We start from the raw sequence: 22,409 nt of genomic DNA, 5'->3' as shown, positions 1-22,409 counted from the left end.
ATTTTTTTGGCTATGTCTCGTCACGTGCCGCGAGACGCGGAGGCGCGAGAGCCGCTTCTCACCAGCGACTACCTGGAGCCGAACGAGCTGGACTCAGATGAAGGTAAAAGTGGTTGCCACTCCATCACTAACTGCGGTTTAACTCGTGTTTAATTTAATAAGCAAACACACAGCGTGATGCAAGATCATTTAGTAGTTGTCACCTTATTTTTATGGAAGCCCATTTGTGCCAATGTGATTCAACAAAGACCATGTAGCCTTAACTAATGTAATGTAAGACATTATGACTTAGTATCTCAAAAATGAGCAACTTTCTCAAATAATAATAATACTAATAATAATGACTTAGTATATTTTGACTAAGTTTCTTAATTATTTTGAGAAACTAAATTAATCCAAATATAATTAGCAGTAGCTTATATGAGACAAAGACAATCCCCAAATCATCTTGATAAGCTGCATGTAACCAGTGAAATTTTGGTATATTTGCTTAAAAAATACACAATTTAATAAATTATCAAAACAGTTGCTGATTAATTTTCAGCCAATCGAATCAACTAATCGATCAATCTCTTCAGCTCTACATACCACAGATGGCACTTTCGTTGTAAACGCATTACATTAGAAGCAGTGTTTATACTTCCTGGCCCTGGGGTTTTCTGTATGTCATTTATAGTTTGTGTTAATTTGGTGTAAAAACTAAATATTCTAAAAACCATCAACTTTATAGTGACAATTTATCCATACTGTGAGAAGAGGTATTGTTGAGTGATGTCATCATTGGATCAGATCAACCTCTTTCAGGGGACAGTGGTAGAGTGTGCACCTGTCACTGAAGCTTAACCCAGTTTCCCAAAAGCTATAATTCATTTTTTTTTTATCTCTTTTATACTAAGTGTGTAGCTTGATATGTACTAGGGGTGGGGGAAAATATCGATACAGCATAGATATTTTTTAATGGCAATACTGTATCGATACACAGACGCCAAGTATCGATCTTTTATGATATATGTGTTGGTCAGTCTGTCTGCTTGACGATCCCATTTTGCAGCAATAAAATTGAAGTGAGATGAACAGACAGAGAAATGTATCTCTTTAGATAAAACCGATGTTGACAAAATTTTCCTTTGGGGACATCATTTGAAACTGGGAAAAATTTGAAGTTGGAAAAAAGATAATAAATTGCAATATATCGCAGAATATTGCAATATGTTTAAAATCGCAATAATATTGTATCGTGACATAAGTATCGTGATGATATTGTATCGTGAGGCCTCTGGTGATTCCCACCCCTAATATGTACTAGTCTCGCTAACATGAGCATCTTAAGTTTTTGTGACATCTTAAAAATCAATTTCACCAGGAATCTTTGTTTCACTTGACCTGTTTGTCTGGTTTTTGCTGCTTTTTAGGTGAAACAATTTTCGACAGGAGCGCATCAAATATCACACGTGATGTCGGTGGGAGTGCACAGAAAAGGTTAACATATGAGGAAGCAGTAGATATAGCAGGTAATATAAAGCGTGATGGTGTTGTTGTTACTTTAGGGTGTCATTTTTGTGTTGCTCTTAAACATTATAAGTAGAATAAAATGTAAGTGTAATTATTATTGATGTTTTTTTGGGGGGGAAACCCTGGTAAATCCAGATTTGAGGATGTCTCACTTTAAACTGGAGGATTACATGCTTCTAATTTGAAAAATGCATCATCCACAAGCTTAAAACATGTTTTTTTTTTTGGTCTATTAAAACTCAGTCTTATTAAAAATACAACATTTTGACCAGTGGCAATGTAGATGCACAGATAGCAAAGCAACGTTCAAAATATAATTTGGGTACATTAATGTGAAATAATTCAGCTCAGTTTCTGCCACATTAGATTTAACAGTATCTTTAAAACATCCTGACTTGTAAAACTGAGGTGTCTGTTGACCATAATGGGCAGGGCAGCTGGACTACATTACTGTTGAATATATCCAAAATAGGCCTATAAATACATCAGATAATTCGTTAATGGATAACTGGTCTGTTTGTTTACTCACTCTTTGTTCTGCTTTTGCTGTCAGGTTTTGGTTTGTTCCATTGGCTGCTGTTGGTGGTGTGTGGCTGGGCCAATGCCAGCGATGCCGTGGAGATTCTCTGTGTGTCCTTTCTCCTGCCAACCGCACGCTGCGATCTGCTGCTGAGCTCTTCAGACATGGGCGTGCTGACTGCCAGCATTTTCCTCGGTGAATGACAATCATTTAATAAATCAGTTAGCGTACCTGAGCTGTGGTCGGTCGACAGAAAAATGAAGAAGCAATTATTTTGCTAATTGGTTATCGTTCCAGTTCTTTTTTTTTAAAGCAAAAATGGCCAATATTCTCTGCTTTCAGCTTCTCAAATTAGAGGTTTTGTTGCTTTTATTTGTCGTATGTGACAGTACATTGAATATATTTGGGTTTTGGACTGTTGGTCGGTCAAAACAAGCACATTAAAGACATTTACCTCCCCTGTAAAGCGACTTTGAGTCTATGAAAAGCGCTATATAAATTCAATTTATTATTATTATTATCACTGTGAGCTCTGAGAAATTGTGAATGGCACTTGTTCACTCTTTTTAAACATTGTCAACATTGAACAGAAGCATCTTTCTCATACCTCCATAAATGTTGAATTAGTCACAATAAATAAACTTAGTAAACTTTTCTTTTTAAATTAACAACAAATCAAAATGAAAAAATAGGTTGATTTTTGGTTACTGCTATTAAAAGTAATAAAAAATCTAATGTTTGTGACTTGGAAAAACAATTACAAACACAGAACATGATTGTGCAGTGTAAAAGGACTAAAACTAGATTTTAAAAATGTTGCCAACTTTTAAATAAAAAAAAAAGGAAACAAGCCCAAACTATTCATCTAGTTGTGAAATCAACACTGAAGGGAAAACATTGTCCAAACATGGTAAAGTTGTATAAAAACACTTTATTAAAAGGATATGAGGATGAAGAGAGGTTATTGTGATGGTGGGTTAGTATACTGATTGTGAGGGTTAGTGATTAAGGTAACGGGTTGTTTGGTGCAAAATGTTAAATGTTTGGTATGTGTTTAAAATTATATGTTTTTGTGTTTTTATCTTGCTATACAAAATATATAATATATACAGGAACTATATATATACTGTAGTTGAACGAGGGGTGGGAAAAATAACAAGCTTCGGCTTCATCCCGCTCCTTTTTGGACAGATTGAACATATTAACACTCCATAGATATTGTTTTTCCTTTTGGTGTGTTGCTACATACTTATTGTGTTTATATTTTATTTTATTGTTATTTTCTTTGTTCGAAATTAAGATAAATAAGACGTAAGAGTCGACAGCCATACTACTGGCTCTGTGAGGCTGTACGTAGGCACAGTGATGCTTAGCGCTAAGTGCTAATGTTGGATTATTATTGCCTTAATTCCTGTTCTCTAGGAATGATGGTGGGCGGCTACATGTGGGGATACCTGGCTGACCAGAGGGGGCGTCGCAGGGTCTTGGTTGTGTCCCTGACGGTTAATGGGGTGTTTGGAGGTTTGGCCAGCGTGGCTCCGTGGTTCTGGCTCTTCCTGCTGCTGCGGTTCATCAGCGGCATCGGGTGAGCACATGATTTGTATATGTTTTAAATTTTGTATTTACATGAAGTCATTCAGCTGACAGCAATAAACTGTAGGATGAAGTATGTTTCAGTGCTTAGAGAGATTATACTGCAACCAACAGGTCATATACCCCTACAACACCTACATGTTCCTTCATGAAGGACATTTTGGAAAAGAAAATCATCGCTTTAGGTGTTTGCAAAAAAAAAGAGTCTTCAACACTGGCATATCTTTATATACAAGGCTATTTTAGGTCTCCTTCCATCGTACCTTCTGACCTATGTCAGTGTAAATTGTACCGGGAGTTACAATCTTCGTTCCCAGGATCTTTTCCTTCTGTCTGTTCCAAAGGTTAGAACTGAGCCTTTAGGTTTGCTGCTCCCTCTGCCTGGAACAAGTTACAGAAATCCATGAAACTTACTGAGCTAGTCTCATTGCTTTTAAAAGGATGTATATTGACTTGGAGGCGGCCACATCTGGCTGTAGATGTTTTGCCTGATGTGTTTAGGATTGTGGTTGACTTTGAAGGACTTGCTGTTTCAGTTGTTTTATATTTCTATTGTTTTGTGTATTTTGTGTTTGTATGTACTGTATGTGTGGTTGTACTGCTGCCTATCTTGGCCAGGACACTCTTGAAAAAGAGATTTCTAATCTCAATGAGTCTCTTCCTGGTTAAATAAAGGTAAAATAAAAAATAAAAAAAAAAAAGCTGTTTTCTTCCCCTCTGCAGTGTCGGTGGGTCGATCCCTGTTATCTTCTCTTACTTCTCAGAGTTTATGCCTTGTCAGAGGAGAGGTGCAATGATCAGTGCTCTGGCCACCTTCTGGATGGCAGGAAACATCCTGGCTGCAGGTGGGAAAATACATCAGTACAACAATATCAGTGTTGCAGGACAAGAACAGGATTTCATGAAATCAACAATCAATCAACATTTTAACAGACTTGTCATACTGTACAGTAACAAGAAACCCATGGATGCTATCTCTGCTCTGTTTAAGTGTGCCAAATGGAACTTGTGACTTGTCAGATCATTAAGATCATCAAGGGGTTAATTTGTTCTTAATACATTAGTTGGAACATTAAAGATATATACGTGTAAATTTGCGGGTGAAAGCATCAAAGACAACAACAAAAAACACAGAATGGTGAAATGGAAACTGTGTAGCCCCATGTGTTAAGCAGTGAGTGGCCGTCTTTTGTTTGCAGGACTGGCCTGGTTGGTGATTCCAAGAACCTGGGCCCATTTTTCACTGGGCTCACTGGACTTTCAGAGCTGGAGACTGTTTGTGGTGCTCTGCTCTGTCCCCAGCCTCACCTCAGCCGTCCTCTTCAGGCTGCTCATGCCTGAAAGCCCCAAGTTCCTCATGGAGGTATTTAAAAGCCCGACTTGTTCTCGTTTTTTGCAGCCTGCTTTTTTCTTCTGTTCTGTCTTTGAGATTTGTGTCCTGTCTTTGCTGCCAGGCTGGCCGGGAGAAAGAGGCGATCCGGGTCTTCCAAGTGATATTTGAGCTGAACATGTGGGGAAAGGGACAGGATTTCCCGGTATGGGCCAAATTATGTCCTTTTATATGCCTCTAGGACTCATTATCATTGTTTACTGAACACATTTAATGTGTTTAGCTTAATTAGATAATGTGATAAAACACAGGAGTGAAGTGGTAAAAAGGATAAAGCACAGACATGTAGCATACAATGGAGATATACAAATGTTGGACCCAAGAAACACACACACAACCAAAGGTTGTATTGCAAAAGGGAAGTGATATTTGTAATGAGTAACTTATTTGCATGTGGTTTGTTCAAGTTCTCTAGACACATCCTTCCTTTATTTTAAAGCATAATAATCTACTCTAAGTGTAACAACTGTCATCTTGAACTCTTTTGAAGGAATTTGGTTTGTGCAACGGCTCCAAGCAAAGAGGGGAACTGGACGAGACCAGGACCTCGGGTTCACATAGAGAGAGACTTGCCTGTATTTTGAAAAAGGTAATGTCACAAATCTGGACAAATGCCCTGTTTTGTTCCAAAAACAGTCCAAAAATCAAAGATGCTTTCGTGTAAAACAGAAAATCATTCAAATTTAACATATGCAAATTTGGAACTGGTGATTTTTTTTATTTATTTTTATGGCATTTTTGCTTGAAAAATGACCAAAACGATTAACTGATTATCCAAATAGCTGCTGATATTTTCTGTTGATTGACTTTTTAATGAATCAACTAATTATTTCAGCATCTATCCAGGTTTACTGTGTGGTTATTTTATTTAACGTATTGATTTAGTATTATTCAACTTTTCAGCACAAAACTGCAAAACTTTAGATTAAGTCATGAAACCCACCATAAAGCCTTCATAGTGTCAGTTATTATAGTTCAGCTTTACATATTCCCAAACATATTTTCAATAAAATTGGCACAAACCAGTTGCAGGTGTCCATTTTGCCCCTTTCAAACTAATTTAATATAATATAAAGTAATTCTTACTCACTTACTTAGAATATTTCCTTGATTATTGCTATTTTTTCATTGTCATTTAAAATAGTGTCTTTGGTTAAACTTGCAGGCCCTGGTTCCCATTAAACAGATGTTTAATGATTCGCTTAAATCCAGGAGCTTTGCACTGCTCATCATCTTCTACTGCATTTCCTTTGGGTGAGAAACGCCATCTGCATGTCTACATATAGACTTAGGAGAATCTGTAGTGTAACTTCTGTTGTTGGGATTGTGTACAAGTTCAGGGCTTGTGTTTTTTATGTGTGTTTTAACACCACTTATGTGGTAAATCTGCAGCAGGCAGCTCTGCAGCTTTAAATGGCAGTAAGAGATAACCGTTGCAAATATCTTATCTTCAACAACCAAAAATCATGATTAACTTAACTGCAAAAACTGTTAAAAAAAGAAAAGAAAAAAAAAGACGGCAGTATTAAGGCAGGACTTAGCCATACAAGTGTAGTTTTTTACATTGAAAACTGCCTGTACCATTTATTGTGTGTGTCTGTGTGTGTCTGTAGTTACTACGGACTGTGGATGTGGTTCCCAGAGCTGTTTGAGAGAATTGAGGACGGCGGCTCGCCCTGTGCCAACGTGTCCCTGCTGCGGTCTCCACTCCACGACCAAAGCTGCTACCCGGTCAAGACAGCAGGTTAGTTTCTGGGATGACAAAGTTAATTATGTTTTTTTTTTTGTTTTTTTACTGCAGTCAGCAAACCCATAACTGGACATGAAGCAAGCATGTATAGCTTTACCACAGAGGATGTAGTTTGACAATAAGGTTAGACTAAAGAATCATTAGTACAATTATATTCCCTCCTCTCATGAAAGTACACTTAATACTATACATGAATAGAATTAGAAGAGGTATTGATAGCATTTGGTGTTTAAAACAAAGGTTACACAACATAGGAAGTCAGTGAACCGAGACAAATTTAAAAGCCAGTGAAAACATTGTCCTCAGGGTATTTTGGTAGACTTGTAGATGCATGTCACTTCATTTTTCTCAATAATGTTTTCTTTCTTTTGCAAGATGAACTACTTTGGTAACTTGCATTTGAAATCCAGCTCTGACCCTAAAAAGAGCACCAGATCAGACTAACCCCCAAGAGATCCTCCTTACACAATTCTGTTAAAGTATTTTGTGTTTCCTCTGTGTGGGGATTGCATGTGATCCCTGTGAACATAAACATTGTATGTCACAGTCCAGAGACGTGCTGCTCAGGTGAATTGGAGACTCTAAATTGCCTCTAGGTTTGGATGTGTTGTCTCCTTGTTTTTGTTGCGACCTGTCTGGACTGTATCTGTAAGCTTTCTTTCATGGGACTGCAATTTTCCTGGAAATAACTTCATAATTAGTTTCTAATTATAGAGAACATAGCAAGAGTGTTCAGTAGCTACACTTCCATTTTATTTTTTACATCAACTATAACTAGTACCAATTTATAATAGTTCTTTCCAGGAGAATTCCACACCTGTAATATAAAATAAATCATCATTGGCAGCGGCCACGGGTTTGAATCCGACCCACGACCCTTTGCTGCATGTCGTCGCCCCTCTCACTCCCCTTTCCTGTCTTCAATCCGTCCTGTCTATAAAGGCCATATAAGCCCCAAAAAAAAAATCATCTTTAAAAAAATAATTTTGTGTCCCACTGCATGCTGGGATCGGCTCCAGCACTCTGCGACCCAGAAACAGAATAATCTGAATCAAACAACAACAACAACAAAAAAAGGCGATGGATGGATGTTTCTTCCTTACCTTCCTGTATCTCTTCCTCACCCGACAGTGTACATGGAGGGCTTCATCATTGCTGCATCAAACTTACCGGGAAACATCTTCACTATTCTTATGATGGACAGCATGGGAGGAAAGGCTCTACTGTGTGAGTCTTTCCGTAAAAGCTGAGATATTTATTCAACTATTTTGTTTCACTTCTTTACCACAAGATCGTGCTGCCAAGAAATGTCCATCCACATAACCAGCTAGTTTTTATACCTTGAACGATGTCCGTTGTTATTGTTTCTCCAGCCTGCAGCCTGCTGTTGTCCAGTCTGAGCGTCTTCCTCATCTATGTGGTCCAGACCAAAGCCCAGAGTCTGATCCTCTCCTGCGTCTTCAGCGGCGTGTCAGTTATCGCCTGGAATGCCCTGGACGTGGTGGGAACGGAGCTCTACCCAACCCAGCTACGGTATACTTTTCTTAAAACTTAATGCCAGGGTCACACTACAGGAGTTTTAGGCCGATTTATGCCCGATTTACCCCTCCTGAGAATCTGAGAAAAAAATCTTGTCGAGGACCTCGATCGGTTCCGATGTTCGGCGCAGATTATCTGGTAATGTGAGGCGTTCACAGATCGAATCTTGCACCTCCCGATCTGCTCGCAGACACATCGGGGCCGCCCCGATAATATCAAACATGTTTGATATCTAGGATTATAATCAGGCGTGAAACGACTATGATTACGTCAGTACTTCCACAATAGCCAATGAGAGACAGGTCTGCAAGGAGACGGAAGTGACGGAAACTTTTGAAAATGTCCGCGAAAGCAGCTGTAGTACGGGTCCGGTGGACAACGGAGTTGGAAGAAAGGATGGTGGAGATGTGGCAACAGCACGAGTGCCTGTTTAATGTATCATCAAAAGAGCATCATAATGGGAATGATAAAGAGAAGAGCTGGGGAGAGATCGCCTTAGATTTGGACCTACCGATTGAGTGTACAAAGTTGCTAGCGCACTAGCTAGCAAATGTAAACATTAGATCTATCAATGATCATCTGCTACATTCAGGTCTAACAAAATCCATGGTGACCCCATCTCCCCAACCATTTTCTCGTCCACGCTCGTTTTATTTTCTTTTGTTTTCTATTGGTACAAAGAATAAGTATTACTACAGCAAGTTGCCGTGACACAGTATCCATTTTGTTTACATGCGCTTCCCCGTGAGATCGCGTCACGTGAGGTGCTAAATCTGGCAAGATAATCTTAAGAATATCTTGTAGTGTGTGATGCCCCACTATTTTCAAAGCTTGTAGTGTGAGCATGTTTAAGATTTGAGGGAAGAAAATCTGCAAAGATTCTCCTCAAGTGTGTGCTGCAACCAGATTTCAAAATCGGTTAGGATTTTAAAACTCCTGTAGTGTGAGTCAGGCTTTAAGTCTTAATAGAAGTGGCTTAAACATGGCGGTTTAGATATTTCTGTCAATTTGGATTTTAAATTACCTAGATATGTTTTGTTTTTTAACTTGCCAAGTTAGGATCACCTAGCCAACCTGAGGGATAAAGGACAAAAAAATTAAATATTTAAATAAATAATAAATATATATAATATATAATATATAATGAGATATATAGTATATATAGTGAGATGTAATCCCATCACTTTCAACTTGTCCACGACTCATCATAAAGCAGAATGTGGCCACAAGATGAAGTGCAGTGGTGGAATGTAACGAAGTCCATACTTGAGTTTTTTCTTTTAATGCCGCCTTCTACTTCTACTACGCTACATTTCAGAGAGAAATGTTGTACTTTTTACTCCACTACATTAATCTGACAGCTTTAGTTACTTTACAAATATAGATTTTTGCACACAAAATACATGTGGTTTATAAAATCTGATGTTTTATTATTAATTGAACTACCCAACAATATACAGGCCTACAAGTCCAGCTGAAATGATGAGACCATTAAACACAGCACTGTTTGGATCGTTTCCAGTTTCTAAAGTGTGAAGATTTTTCTGCATTGAGTACTTTTACTTCTAATACTTTAAGTCCATTTTCCTGATGATATATACATACTTTTACTTAAGTAACATTTTCAATGAAGGACTTTTACCTGTAAGAGAGTATTTTTACAGTGTGGTATTAGTACTTTTACGTAAAGCTTTAGTGCGTAACTTTTTGATATTAATAAACGTCCGTTACATTCAAGCCATTGCCAAATGAGTTGCTACAAAGCTAATTAATGGCGCTTACCCACTGCTAGTACCAGCTCTGCTCGGGCCCCGACTTGACCCTTCCATTGCAGATTTAGTACCGCCTCATGCGTGAGTCGAGCGTGGCTGGTCGTCATAGCGACGTCGCAGGAAACTGCCGTGACCTAACGTCACACACACAGAACGTCGAAGGTGTGTTGTTTTTGACTCTTGGCATGTGGCTGTTGCCACAGCCAGAAGACACATTTTGTTTCAAAAGAAGCTGGAGGCAGCAAAAAAAACAAAACACCGCTGGCTAAACTATTTAAAAATTCAGAACAACCCCGTGTGTCGCTAGCAATGATGACACAGTGATTAGTGACGATCCTCTCTGACCAATCAGTAGTCTGATGGTTTTCACATCACCCTCAGCTCGCTTGGAACCTCGACGGAGGTGATACTTAAAAAAAAAAAAGTACCTATTAGCTAGTACCGGGGACTTTTTTTCACGATGGAGAAACAAAAAAGACGAGTATAGGCGAGTTGAGCAGGTACCACGTAATGGAAAAACGCCGTAAGACTTTCAGCGCCACACAACTCCCTCTGTATTTCTCAGTATGTTCAGAAGATTGTGGCGTCCGGTGACTTTCCCACAGCAGAAACTCGAGTGAGGATAATTACCTCTTCTGAAGAGTCCATCATGTTTTGTTTTTTATCTTTCTGTCCTCCTTAGCTGCTAGCAACTGTGTGGAGGAGGGGGGGGGCTGTGTGCGATCACGTAAGGCTTGTATTGTGTGGACGCGCCGACGGTGGTGTTGTCACTACTTAGAATTCCTCATGGGGGCAAAAGAAACTACGTACTATAGCTTTAAGTAAAGGGTCTGAATACTTCTTCCACCACTGATGAAGTGTGATCTAATACAGTGGTTCCCAAACCTTTTCATGTCAAGGACTCCTAAACTGACACAAATTAGACCACGGAGCCACCATTTGATAAGATTTCATCCCAGGGTCCCACATCTAAAAGGATTTTTGGTTTTAGATATTTTATTACAAAACGTGTATGAAACCCATGACCAAAAGTTATATTGACGGCATTCTGTCATTGTGTTACTTATGGATGGATGTATAGTGAAAATAAGTTATTCCCCTTTTTGCTGGGGACCCCCTGGAACTCCCTCAAGGACCCCTGAGGGTCCCCAGACCCTGCTTTGAGAACCACTGATCTAATATCTTGTTTCCTTCTTCTTTACTTTCTTCTTTTTTCATCTTTAGATTAAGATATTACTCTTTATTTTCTTCCCGTCAAAATGAGCTATTAGCTGTGTTTTTGTGCAGCATGAACCACAGGACAGCAAACATTGCACATTGCAAGTAAACAATCCAAATAAATCAGCAGGAGTCCTCACAGTTTGGGGGAAAGTGTCAGGTTGTGCACCTTTAAAAAAACAATTAAATTAGCTCTGTTTTTAGTAAATATACAAACAGCTGCTCACATGTCCTGGTGTTTCTCTTCTTCTTTCTTTCCTTCAGGTCCTCTGCTCTCGGTTTCTTCACAGGAGTGGGCCGAGTGGCAGCCATCATGGGTAACGTAGCCTTTGGAAAGTTGGTAGACACAAACTGTGCCGTCCCGGTCCTGCTGGTGTCAGCTCTGCTGCTCACCGGAGGACTGGTGGCTCTTCTGCTTCCACAAACCAGGCAGACGGAGCTCACCTGATGGCTCACAATCTACATCACAATATTTTATATAATTACAGTATTGGAAAACATCCTCTTAATTTCCTCATGAAAGCAGACTGGATGATCTCTGATCGTTTATCTCCTGTTTTTGCTCCCAGAGGATATTTGAATCCTGTGCCTTCTGTCATCTCTCTGTGCCTTTGTACGGTGCCTCATTTAAAATGCCAAAGACAAGAAGAAATTGTCAAAAGACAGCGGGGACTCCATTTTCGAAGAATTATTATTGCGGAAAGTAGAATTCAGATTGTGAGCTTGTGATGATTAAAACTCTTTTCAGGTGTGAGTCAAAGTATGAAGGACACCTTTCAAAAGTTTGTCTTTAAACTCTACAAACATCTTACTTTGTATGTTGATCATGATTTCTAGAGTATAATAAGTGATGCTGCTGGTTACTCAAACGTTTTGCTGTTAGATAAAGATATTTCTAGAAAAGAAACACTGCACATTCCACATATTGTGAACATCTATGCATACAGTAGATTGTATCATTTTGTACCCAATCTGTCATTATTCCTGCACAAACCAAAGATTGCTAATTTCAATTTACAATCATTTAAAAAAGGACTAAGTACAGGTGAACAAATCCTTATACTGTATGAGCTTGAGTTGCGATATTGTTGATGGGCTCATATTCCCATTGGTTGTTCTGTAAAGCTGTCTGTACTTTGTGGCTACTAAAGCAGTTTGTTTAAACAAACACTACATCTCTTCATGTCAGCTGTGTGGGTTTTTGTGTGATATCACCTACACTCTCATACAGCTCAGGTTTTACTGAACACCAGTGGTGGAGCTAGTATTCAGTTCCTTTACTTAAAGTGCTCATATTATGCTTTTTGGCTGTTTCCCTTTCCTTTATTGTGTTATATATCTTTTTGTGCATGTTTTAGGTTTACAAAGTGAAAAAGCCCAAAGTCCACCCCAAAGGGACTTACCATCTTCCAGAGAAAACACTGTTCACAAACTGCTCCAAACAGCTCTATTGTAGTCCAGCCTTTACTTCTGTGACGAACGTGCGTCACTTTGTAACACACGTTATAATGCTCACCTAGCTGCTAGCGTGGCACCGCGTGGCACGCCCTCATACTCTGCAACTGAAAAGCTAGCAGTACTTACTGCGCATGTGCGACTTCCAACAAAGATATAGAATATATAGAATAGATATAGAAGTGAGATGCCTCACTCTGTAGCTAAAACAGAGAGCTCAACACACAGGGTGAAAAGAGGAGCTGCAGCAATGTAGAGTACAACAAATATATGGTGTTTTCTGAAAATCAAACCAAATAAACCTATTCTCGAAATACAATTATGAACCTGAAAATGAGCATAATACATTTAATTTAAGTAAAAGTACCAATACAACAGTATAAAAAATACTTATCTAAGTATTTAGAGTAAAAGAACTAACTGCAGTGAAATGTCCCATGACTGATACGGAGTATTATTATATATGACATTATTAGATTGTGAATGTGTAAGCCAGATTTTACAGCTGTAGCTGGTTAAAGTAGAGCTAGTTTGAGCTGCTTCATTTATTTTAGAAACTGCTGGTTTAATGTTTAGCAACACATTGTATTTTATAAGCTTATATGTTTATGTAAAATCTGAAGCTGAGCTAAAACTACAGCTGTAGTGGAGTAAAAGGTACAACACTTTCCTCTGAAATGGAGTGAAGTAGAAGTATAAAGTAGCATAAAATGGAAATACTCAAAATGTTACTTAAGTACAATATTTGACTAAATATACTTACCTGTAGTTACTTTCCACCACTGTTGAACACACCAAAAAATGAGGACGCCCCTGAAATGTTTTGCCTTTTTTAGGAAAGCATTCAGATAACTGTCCGAAAATGTGAACGGATGAATTATGGAGTATGATATGAGAAAATACACAAGACATGAGCATTTATCTGTATTTTTTTATTTGTATAATAAATAAACTTGTAATACTTCAGGACCACATTTCACAACCACACTGAGTATGAATAAAACATACTTTGGATATTTAAAAGCAGATGCAGATAAAACAAATTGCCAGACATGAATTTAATGATTTCATCCAACTGTTTCTGTGAAAGCAGTTTTCTATTGATTTTTACATTAAAAGTAGACTTTCTTTACATTCTTCATTATGACTGTGATGCAGTTAAAATTTCAGGTCTGAGTGGTTTAATGGTAAATAATGCAACAGGTACAAAAAAAGGCCAAAATGAAACCGTCCAACTGCTGCTACGGCTCAGTTTTCTATGACGAGTGCTGAAGTTTGACTGCAATGTACTCCTTTGGTTAAACACAATTTCTAACCGTAAAGAAACAATAAATAAATAAATAAATACACAGATCACGTGTTAAAGATAAGAAACGTGCAGCTTCTGGACACATGAGGGTCCATAACACAAGAAAACCCACACAACCTGAAAACAAAACATAATAAAAAGGCATGAAAACAGTCTGACAAACGACATCAAGGTAACATCTTGAAAATGTTTGAAATTATCATGAGCACTATTTCAATTATAATCTATATATATGCTTTAGTAAAAGTTTGTTTATGAGTTTTTATGTTTACAGTAGGTGTTTTAGCAGGGAAGGCTACAGTTTAAACCTAAACGTATATGAATAGAAACTGCTGTCAGATTGATACCTCTCTTAAGTCTGTATGGTAAATGTGTAGCTAGCGTATCCCGTTAGCGTAAGACTGGAAACAGGGGAAACAAGCAAACAGCTAGCCTGTTTTGTCCAAAAGTAACATAATGTCTTCCAGAACCTCTACAGCTCACTAATTATTGACACTTTATATCCTGTAACTTTGTGTAAAAACAACAAATAGTACTAATTTTGAAAGAGCTAGCTGGAATGCTAGCTGTGAAAAGCTGAGCTAACGGTACAAATGAGTGTGGCGTCATCGATCTTCATCCAACTCTCGGCAAGAAACAAGTATTTCCTAACATTGATCTAATCATTTAAAAGTTCAGGTTGTTTTAAGGCCGAAGTTTCAATCGTGAATTTGGTAAAGGTAAAATGATTAGACGATTGACAGAAAATTAATCGGCAGCTATTTTGGTTTAGTATTTTTGAAGCCAAAATTCTAAAAACAAATCTCTGGTTCCAGCTTCTGAAATGTAAATATTTGCTGGTTTACTTAATTTCCTATGTTATTAAACTAAATATTTGTGGGTTTTGGAGGCTGTTATTGTACAAAACAAGACGTTTAAAAATGATGGGAACTAATATTTTTAACATTTTATGAACCAACTATAAATCAATGTATCAAGACAATAATTAGCAGATTATTCAATAATGAAAATAATTGTTAGTTGAGGCCCTAGAATTTGGGGACTAATAAGTACATTTGTGTCAGTAATTTAGAAGATTTTCTAAATCTGCAATTATGCCATAGTTTTTTTCCAGGCAAATTTATGAATCTATAATTGAATGTAAGATTTAAGATTTTTAAATCTATGTAGCATGTGCTGTGGCAGTCATCAAAGCCATTATTTCTTCCTCAGCGTCCATTGTGGATTATTATGTGCTTCATGATGATTTCAAGTCAAGTGTCATTTTGAGTCATTTTGAAAACAGCTAGTTTAGCGGGTCAATATTCAGTGTCATCACACTCACACACACACCACACCTTACTTATATTAGTACTGTATTACATGTTGCAATACATACAATAACATTTATACAGCTTCAGTTTTTATAAACGCCCCACTTATTGTAATGAACATGTGCACTATGACAGCGAGGCAGATGCTTAAAATCGCAGAATTTGATATGAAGATTTATTCCCAGGAGCAGTTGAGTTATTGATTAACAAAGTTTATTGTGCCAAAATGGAATGATTCAGTTATAGGTAGTTGTTGTCTCTGTCAAGCCTTCATGCTACATTAAACTAATGACTTCAAACAACTGGATGAGAATTGATTATGCTGATCTTACAGTCTGTGTTTTATTGTGTGTAGTTTTGGGGGAATTTTAAACCTACAGCATATCATCTATTACTTATATTATTTACGTCTTAAATTAGTCTGATAGCTAATAACTAACTAGCTAAAATTGGTGTGACAGATTTGGGCATCCACGTGTCAAAGAATAAGAATTTGGGCACCTTATTTCTAAAGAAAATAAGCTAAATTTTATGGGTGAAACTGGATAATTTTTTAATGTATTTTCTCAGAACAGATTTAGAGAAAGAGCTTTTGTTTTGACACAAGGTTCAATAACTTTGTTCTTTTTCGTTTCAACATTATCACATCATTACTTGATGTCGTATTTTGGAGGTTAGCATTGGATGTGAATGGCCTTCTTTCTCTTCCTCCGGGTCATCGATGACTTTGACCTCTTCCCAGTTGATGCTGTGACCAGTTTAAAGCCCAGTGTTTCCAGCGTACAGCTCTGATCTGCTGCTACCTAGTAAACTGTCTAGACGTCTCAGGTCTTTATACTGATCCCACAGTCAAAATAAACCGCATTGATTCATTTTTGTTTTGCACCACATTATCTGGAACAAACTCCCACAAAACTCTCCAAATGTCTTACTTCAAGGCTTAAAACTTTGTTAGCTATTGCATTTTATTAAAAAACATTTGGGACTATTAATTCTTATCTTGCACTGCACTGTAGCTGCGCCGTCATATTAATTTTCCTCTGCTAAAGGTTTTATGAATTCTAGCATTTTTTATTATCTGTTTACATTGTCTTATGTTCATTCAGTCTCAGTCAATGACAAGCGAATAACTATCTGTTGAGAGAAAGGCCACAAGATGTGGTTGAGAGCTTCGAAAACATTAAGTAATTGGACCTTGTGTTTTGTCATGCTTGAACCTTCAAGCTCACCTAATGTCCTGTTTATCCAGTGAGCAAATTTTGCACAATTATTTCACACTCCGATGTAACTAGATGGGAGCTACTTTTCATTTTAAGTCGATTTAAGGTTTAAAAGATGCACAAATACTTTCTCTTCTGAGTTGACTTAGAAATTGGGAGTACAATAAATCCAGTTGGCTCTGTAAGGAAGTAAAACCCATTGCAAAATATGTATTTCAAAATAATGACATGTAAGAAACTTTAAAACGGAGAGAGGGAAATATCATGTACAGCTGTGGCATTCAGTGAATATAGGAGTAATTCATAACAGTAGAGGGCTCTTGGAAAAAACAATCAAACTGGGGTTAAACGTTCTGGAAACGTCCTCGCTGCCGCTGCTAAGAGGAGAGCGGAGGAGATGCTACACATGTGATGGATGATACAGTATGAGAGAGGTGCGTTGGGGCGAGAGGGCAGAGGGCTAAACGTCACGCGTCACTGCGTCAGGGCCAGGAGGATGTCCTTCACCAGCATCGTGCCGATCACCATTTTCTCACAGTTGATCGTCAGCTTGGCGGCTCCTTCCTCTTTGGTCGCCACGGTGACCAACACCAGGCTGCTGCTGGTCACCGTCCTGCCAGCGAACCTGTGGACAGGATGATCAGGAGGAGGAACAGGAGGACTGAGGTCAAAGCAGCAAAGATCAGAAGTAAAGATGAAGCCACAGAATAAAGGAGGAATGAGTGTCAATCAGCTGGTTCATCAACAATTATACACAATAATTAACTCTTTTAAACATCTACGCATGATGCGCTAAAGAAATATGCTTTCCTAAATGGCCAGTGGTGGGAAGTAACTAAGTATGTACAATTTTGAACTACTTGTAATTTACTTGAGTGTTTCCATTTACTGCTACTTTATATTTATAGTCCACTACAGTTCAGAGGGAAATACTGTCCTTTTTACTTCACTTCATCTATTTAATAACTTTAGTTACTTTGCAGATTCTGATTAATAAAACAACATATAATCAACAAATAAATATTAAAGTAAGCTTTATTGATCCCTGGGGCAAATTCACGAGCTACCCAGCAGTATGTAAAGTGATTAAAATTACCTTTACCAGCTGCAACATGAAAGTGATGGAAACATTAATGCATCACTATTTATAATCCAATAATATAATATACAGTATATAATTCTGAAATGAGCCATTCTGCATAATGAGACCTTTAAGTATTTTATATATATAAGTATATTTTGATGCCAAAACTTTTGTACTTTTACTCAAGTATAAACTGAAATGCTGGACTTTTACTTTTCTACATTGTGGTATTGCTACTTTTACTGAAGCAAAATACTTGAGTACTTCTTCCACTGCTGGTCTTTTCATTTAAAGCTGAAATCTGCTCCAACCACTGACAGTGTACCAGTTTGTATTTGTGTTTTATGCTACTCCACCACAAAGGTGGGCATATTAACAATCCAGCGAATAAAACACATCACACATACAAGCTTTTACTGACTGAAATTTGAAGCTGAAATGTGTGACTATAAACTTGACAGACAGCATACAGTACACTTCCTAGATATTTGGAGGTTGCTCCTGCTGATATTTGTTCTAATCTTCTCACCTGCACTCTTTATCTGAGCCACAGGGGACTCTGCTGAGGTTGGCGGCGGTGGTCACCCTCTGGACGATGGAGTGTTCGTTCCGGCACTTGGCGTCCAGGGTTATCTTCTCCGTGATCTCGTTCATACCCATCAGCTGACCTGTAGAGGAGTGAGCAGAGCACTGGTCAAACTGGGAAAGCTCTAAAGTTGTAGCTGCTGCTTATTTTCACAGTATCAGTGTAGGACTCAATACAGTGTTGTTTTATAGAAAGCCAAATATACATTTTTTTTTTAGGATATCTGCCAGCTACAGACATACAGTATTATATAGATACTGTATATAAGGCTAACACTAGAGTGATGTGATGTAAGACTCAATACATCAAGATTACAAACTGAAACTTGAACTGGAATGCACTGATGCTTCCCACTGAACACAGTAGAGGAGGGAGACAGTTCTCTTGGTGAATTCAAAGCAATAAAGAGGCAATTTTGTTCATGAGTTTTCAATGTAGTCTGAAAGTAAGACATTTTGCACCAAAGCAGTTTTCCCTTTAAGAACTAATAAGAAGACTCTTATTAGCAGGTCAAAAGACATCAAGGCGTCCAGTTAAAAAGCCTGGATACATTTGGGTTGACATGTCTTGAGTACATATGCAGTAGTTGTTGTTTCAATAGCGTTTTAATTACTATATACTACATTTCAGTGTGAAGCAAGTCCTAACTACTGCTGGAACAATTAGTCTCCTGACAGAAAATATAGTCAACAACATAAATAACTTGTTTAAGTAATTTATCAACCAAACAGGCCAGACATTTGCTGGTTACAGCTTCTTCATTGAAAGTATATATATATATTGCGTTACGTAATTTAAAACAAACTTTAATATCTTGGATTATTGGTATTGGTATTGGCATTTTTTTCACATTACAATAGAATAAACCAGTGGTTCCTAACCTGTTGGTCAGGACCCTCCACAAGATAAATAGTTATTTTTTTTCTGACTTAAATTTAGGCTCTTTGCTTGTGAATTACTATATATTTTATATTCCTTAGAAAGTATTCAAATAAAACACTTTGATCTTTGGTTGAGAAATATATATTTAAAGTTAAATACATTTTATGTATGTAGCCCAAAATCATCTTCATTATCGGTAGAGCATACAACACCCTCTATCCTCGATTCATGTAAGGAAAAACTCCCCCAAAAAAATTCAAAGGGAAAGAAAGGAGAAATTACAATGTTTTCACTCTGTTGTTATTACACTCAGGCCTGAATTACACATATGCTCAGTACCTATACATGCACTAATGGAGAGATGTCAGAGTGAGGGGGCTGCCCATGGAAGGGCTAACCAGTGCCTTGCTCAAGAGCACTTTGGCAGTGCCCAGGAGGTGTACTGGCACCTCTCCAGCTACCAGTCCACACCATACTTTGGTCCGTATGAGGACTTGAACCGGCAACCCTCCGGTTCCCAACCCAACTCCTTACTGACTGAGCTAATAAAAACAATAGTCAGCATATTAATCGCTAATGAAAATAATTATTAGTTATAATAATAATAATAAGCTCTTGCTCTTCAACCAAATATAGTCTGGTTTCAGACGTCAAGATGTCTTTCAACCTGCAAGTCACAAAAACAATCAGTGCTGACGAGGTTTGAACATTGTGACATTGCAGCACTTCAGCGCTTGAAAGCTCAGGTAACAGAAATATGAACGAGCCTGATGTTATTTTTTTCTTCACACAGTGCTTAAAAAGTGAATCGGGATCAGTGGATGAGCATTTTCCGTCATTCCTGGTGTAGCAGAGTGTGAGCGGCCTTAAATATGATGCAGGTTAGTACAGGTGAGTCTGTCTACAGCAGGGGTGTCAAACTCAATTTCACTAATCACATCAAGGGCCAGACATGTATAGTTTATTGACATGCTTTTATTTAAGAGAAAAAGTCAAATATTTCTACTGTATTACTACATGTCTCATATAGCTTTCTCACGTATAGTTTGGGCCTCATAAAGCCCCCAAAAAGTAGAAAAAAAAAGTTCCTTAGCCATCAGAGAATAAAGCGACGAAATCGTTGAAAAAAGCAACAAAATTGTCTAGAAAAACAAAAAAAAGGCGGTTAAAGCATTGAAAAAAGCACAAAAAACACTGTAAAAGGTGTCCAAAAAAGCAACAAACACGTAGGGGAAAAAGGGACAAAAACTTTAGAAAAGGCGACAAAAACTAGGTGGGCCAAAATGTATTGTGAACCTAAAGCGAAACGCGGGCCAGATCAAAATTTGCAAGGGGACGGATTTTGCCCTCAGGCCTTGAGTTTGACACATGTGGTCTACAGCTACAGACCAGGAGATGCAGTTAAGTGTTGCTCGGCTAGCGTGCAGGTGTGAGGGGGGACGGGGGTAAGTCAGCCAGAGCCGTATAGAGGAGGGAACAGGAGGAGGAGGAGGAGGAGAAGGAGTAGGGGGATCTGTGTGAGGTTGGCTAAAAGGCAGGTGGGCACACAGATGGCTGGGAAAAACAAATCTATCAACTTACCTAGTAATAGCTTCTCTATTGGGGACAGTACAAAGAGGGAGGAACCGTGGATATGACACATGTTTAAAGAGTCATGACGGGTTTGTTCGAGCTCAAAACTGACTCAGTGTCAGGATGGGAAATGAACACCAAACAACAGACACATGCTGGTAACTTTTGTCTGTAGCTGCTCTTATAAACACTTTGCTCAGATTGTATTTGAAAAACGTGGTTGGTTTATAAGTGGCCAGTTAACACTTAGGATCTGTCCCAATACCCACACGCTGAGTCCTTCAGCGGTAGACAAGTGTGTCCCACGTCGGAAATATACCAACACACAAGTACACTTCAGCCACGCTTAAACATCAGTCCAGTTGTTGGCGGTAGTGCGCGATAAGCTACCAAATGAAAAACGGACATGAAGTAGGTTTCTCCCTTAATATTGTTATTTGTGTCTAAACATTATAAATAGACAAAAACAGATTGTTGTCACTTAATATGTTGTCATTAATAAAGAAGAGCTTTAGATGATGATAGATGATAAGAATAAAATTGTCCTTCTGACATGTCAACATGAATAAATATCAAACATTATTTCTGAAAAATATGTTCAGTCCTTAAAACGAATATCAGATAGAAAACTTTCACAAACTTTCATCTGAATGTAACCGTAATACTGTATTTGTCATCCTATATGTTTGTTCATTATGTGAAAATAAAGAATAAATAAAAATAAAGGTCTGTGCTCGACTGAGTCTCATTATCGTTAATGAAGTGTGTTCCAGTGAACCATGATAAACCTCAACGGGACGTGATTACCAGAAATATCTCACACAAGTAGGAACTTGACTACTCACGAATACTGTAAGTGTGGGTATTGAGACAGAGTGTTAGTTTGAAAGGCTGCCCATTGAAATAAAGAAACATCATGCAATTCTGTGATTATTTATGTACTGTAACTGTTGTGTCTATTACGGGACATTGTTAAAAGAATGCAAACTACAAAAATAAACTGTATGAGTGATGTCACCTGTCTAATTGCAGGTGTTGCATTTATTTCAAGGTAATAAAATGTATGTTTTTCAGTGATGAAACTTTTGCACTTGACATCAAATTTATTTACAGCTGATATTATAGGGACACAAATATTAAAATAAATGATGATAAGAAAAGGTGATTGATTTTATTCTCTCGGACTGCAAACGTAATGCACATTTTATGTAGCGCAGTTTTATAGATGTGTCCACATTTAATATGACCTCATTACAATCATTTTATCAATGGGCCGAGTTTGTATGCATTTACTGAATGTGCACATCAGACTGCCTTTGATCAATAAAGGTGCAGCAGGTTTACTTCTCTTTCTGGAGTGACTATTTGAACTTGACAAAGGTCTGATTTAATCAAACAAATGACACATTGATGCCTGTATATCAAGAACATATATATATATATATATATATACATATATATATATATATATATCCCCACAAAATGATGTCAGAATAATAATCTGTGTGAAGAGATTGGGAAAGACATAATGCACATTTTTGGAATAGCTGACCAACCTTCCAACAAAGGACGACTGGACTGCAATTGTTAGTGACATAAACTGTGTGAAATTGACCAGTATCATATAGATTAATATGATCAAAATGATCAATACTGGTCAAAATGGACTATGTTCCTATTAGATATAACCCATA

At 37.8% G+C, this 22,409-nt stretch overlaps 2 protein-coding genes across 2 annotated transcripts in view; one reads left to right on the top strand and one right to left on the bottom strand.

The window, feature by feature from the left end:
- Positions 1–12: 12 nt before the first annotated feature.
- Positions 13–12,482, top strand: sv2 (synaptic vesicle glycoprotein 2). Its single transcript, XM_039808246.1, has 13 exons — positions 13–103; positions 1,413–1,511; positions 2,066–2,227; positions 3,455–3,617; positions 4,349–4,470; positions 4,825–4,988; positions 5,080–5,160; positions 5,506–5,604; positions 6,181–6,269; positions 6,629–6,759; positions 7,897–7,992; positions 8,139–8,298; positions 11,559–12,482. The coding sequence occupies exons 1-13, from the start codon at positions 13–15 to the stop codon at positions 11,740–11,742; spliced, it is 1,641 nt and encodes a 546-aa protein (XP_039664180.1). The 3' UTR covers positions 11,743–12,482.
- A 1,184-nt stretch (positions 12,483–13,666) lies between these two features.
- Positions 13,667–22,409, bottom strand: part of LOC120563761 (AP-3 complex subunit beta-2) — a 51,745-nt gene continuing 43,002 nt past the window's right edge. Inside the window, exons 26-27 of the mRNA XM_039808150.1 lie at positions 18,205–18,343; positions 13,667–17,216 (exon numbers count right to left, since the gene is read on the bottom strand). Of these exons, the coding sequence (XP_039664084.1) occupies positions 17,066–17,216; positions 18,205–18,343 (290 nt within the window). The 3' untranslated portion in view covers positions 13,667–17,065. The remainder of the gene's footprint in view (positions 17,217–18,204; positions 18,344–22,409) is intronic.

The sequence above is a fragment of the Perca fluviatilis genome, chromosome 8 (genome assembly GCF_010015445.1).
Source record: "Perca fluviatilis chromosome 8, GENO_Pfluv_1.0, whole genome shotgun sequence".
In the NCBI taxonomy this organism is placed as follows: Eukaryota; Metazoa; Chordata; class Actinopteri; order Perciformes; family Percidae; genus Perca; species Perca fluviatilis.
This window is presented reverse-complemented; position numbering and strand designations above follow the sequence as displayed.

Coding starts and splice junctions, on each gene's coding strand:
- sv2 (XM_039808246.1), top strand. CDS start 13: ATGTCTCGTCACGTGCCGCGAGACGCGGAGGCGCGAGAGCCGCTTCTC. Junction 3,618..4,348: donor CGGTTCATCAGCGGCATCGG/GTGAGCACATGA, acceptor TCCCCTCTGCAG/TGTCGGTGGGTCGATCCCTG. Junction 5,161..5,505: donor GAAAGGGACAGGATTTCCCG/GTATGGGCCAAA, acceptor ACTCTTTTGAAG/GAATTTGGTTTGTGCAACGG.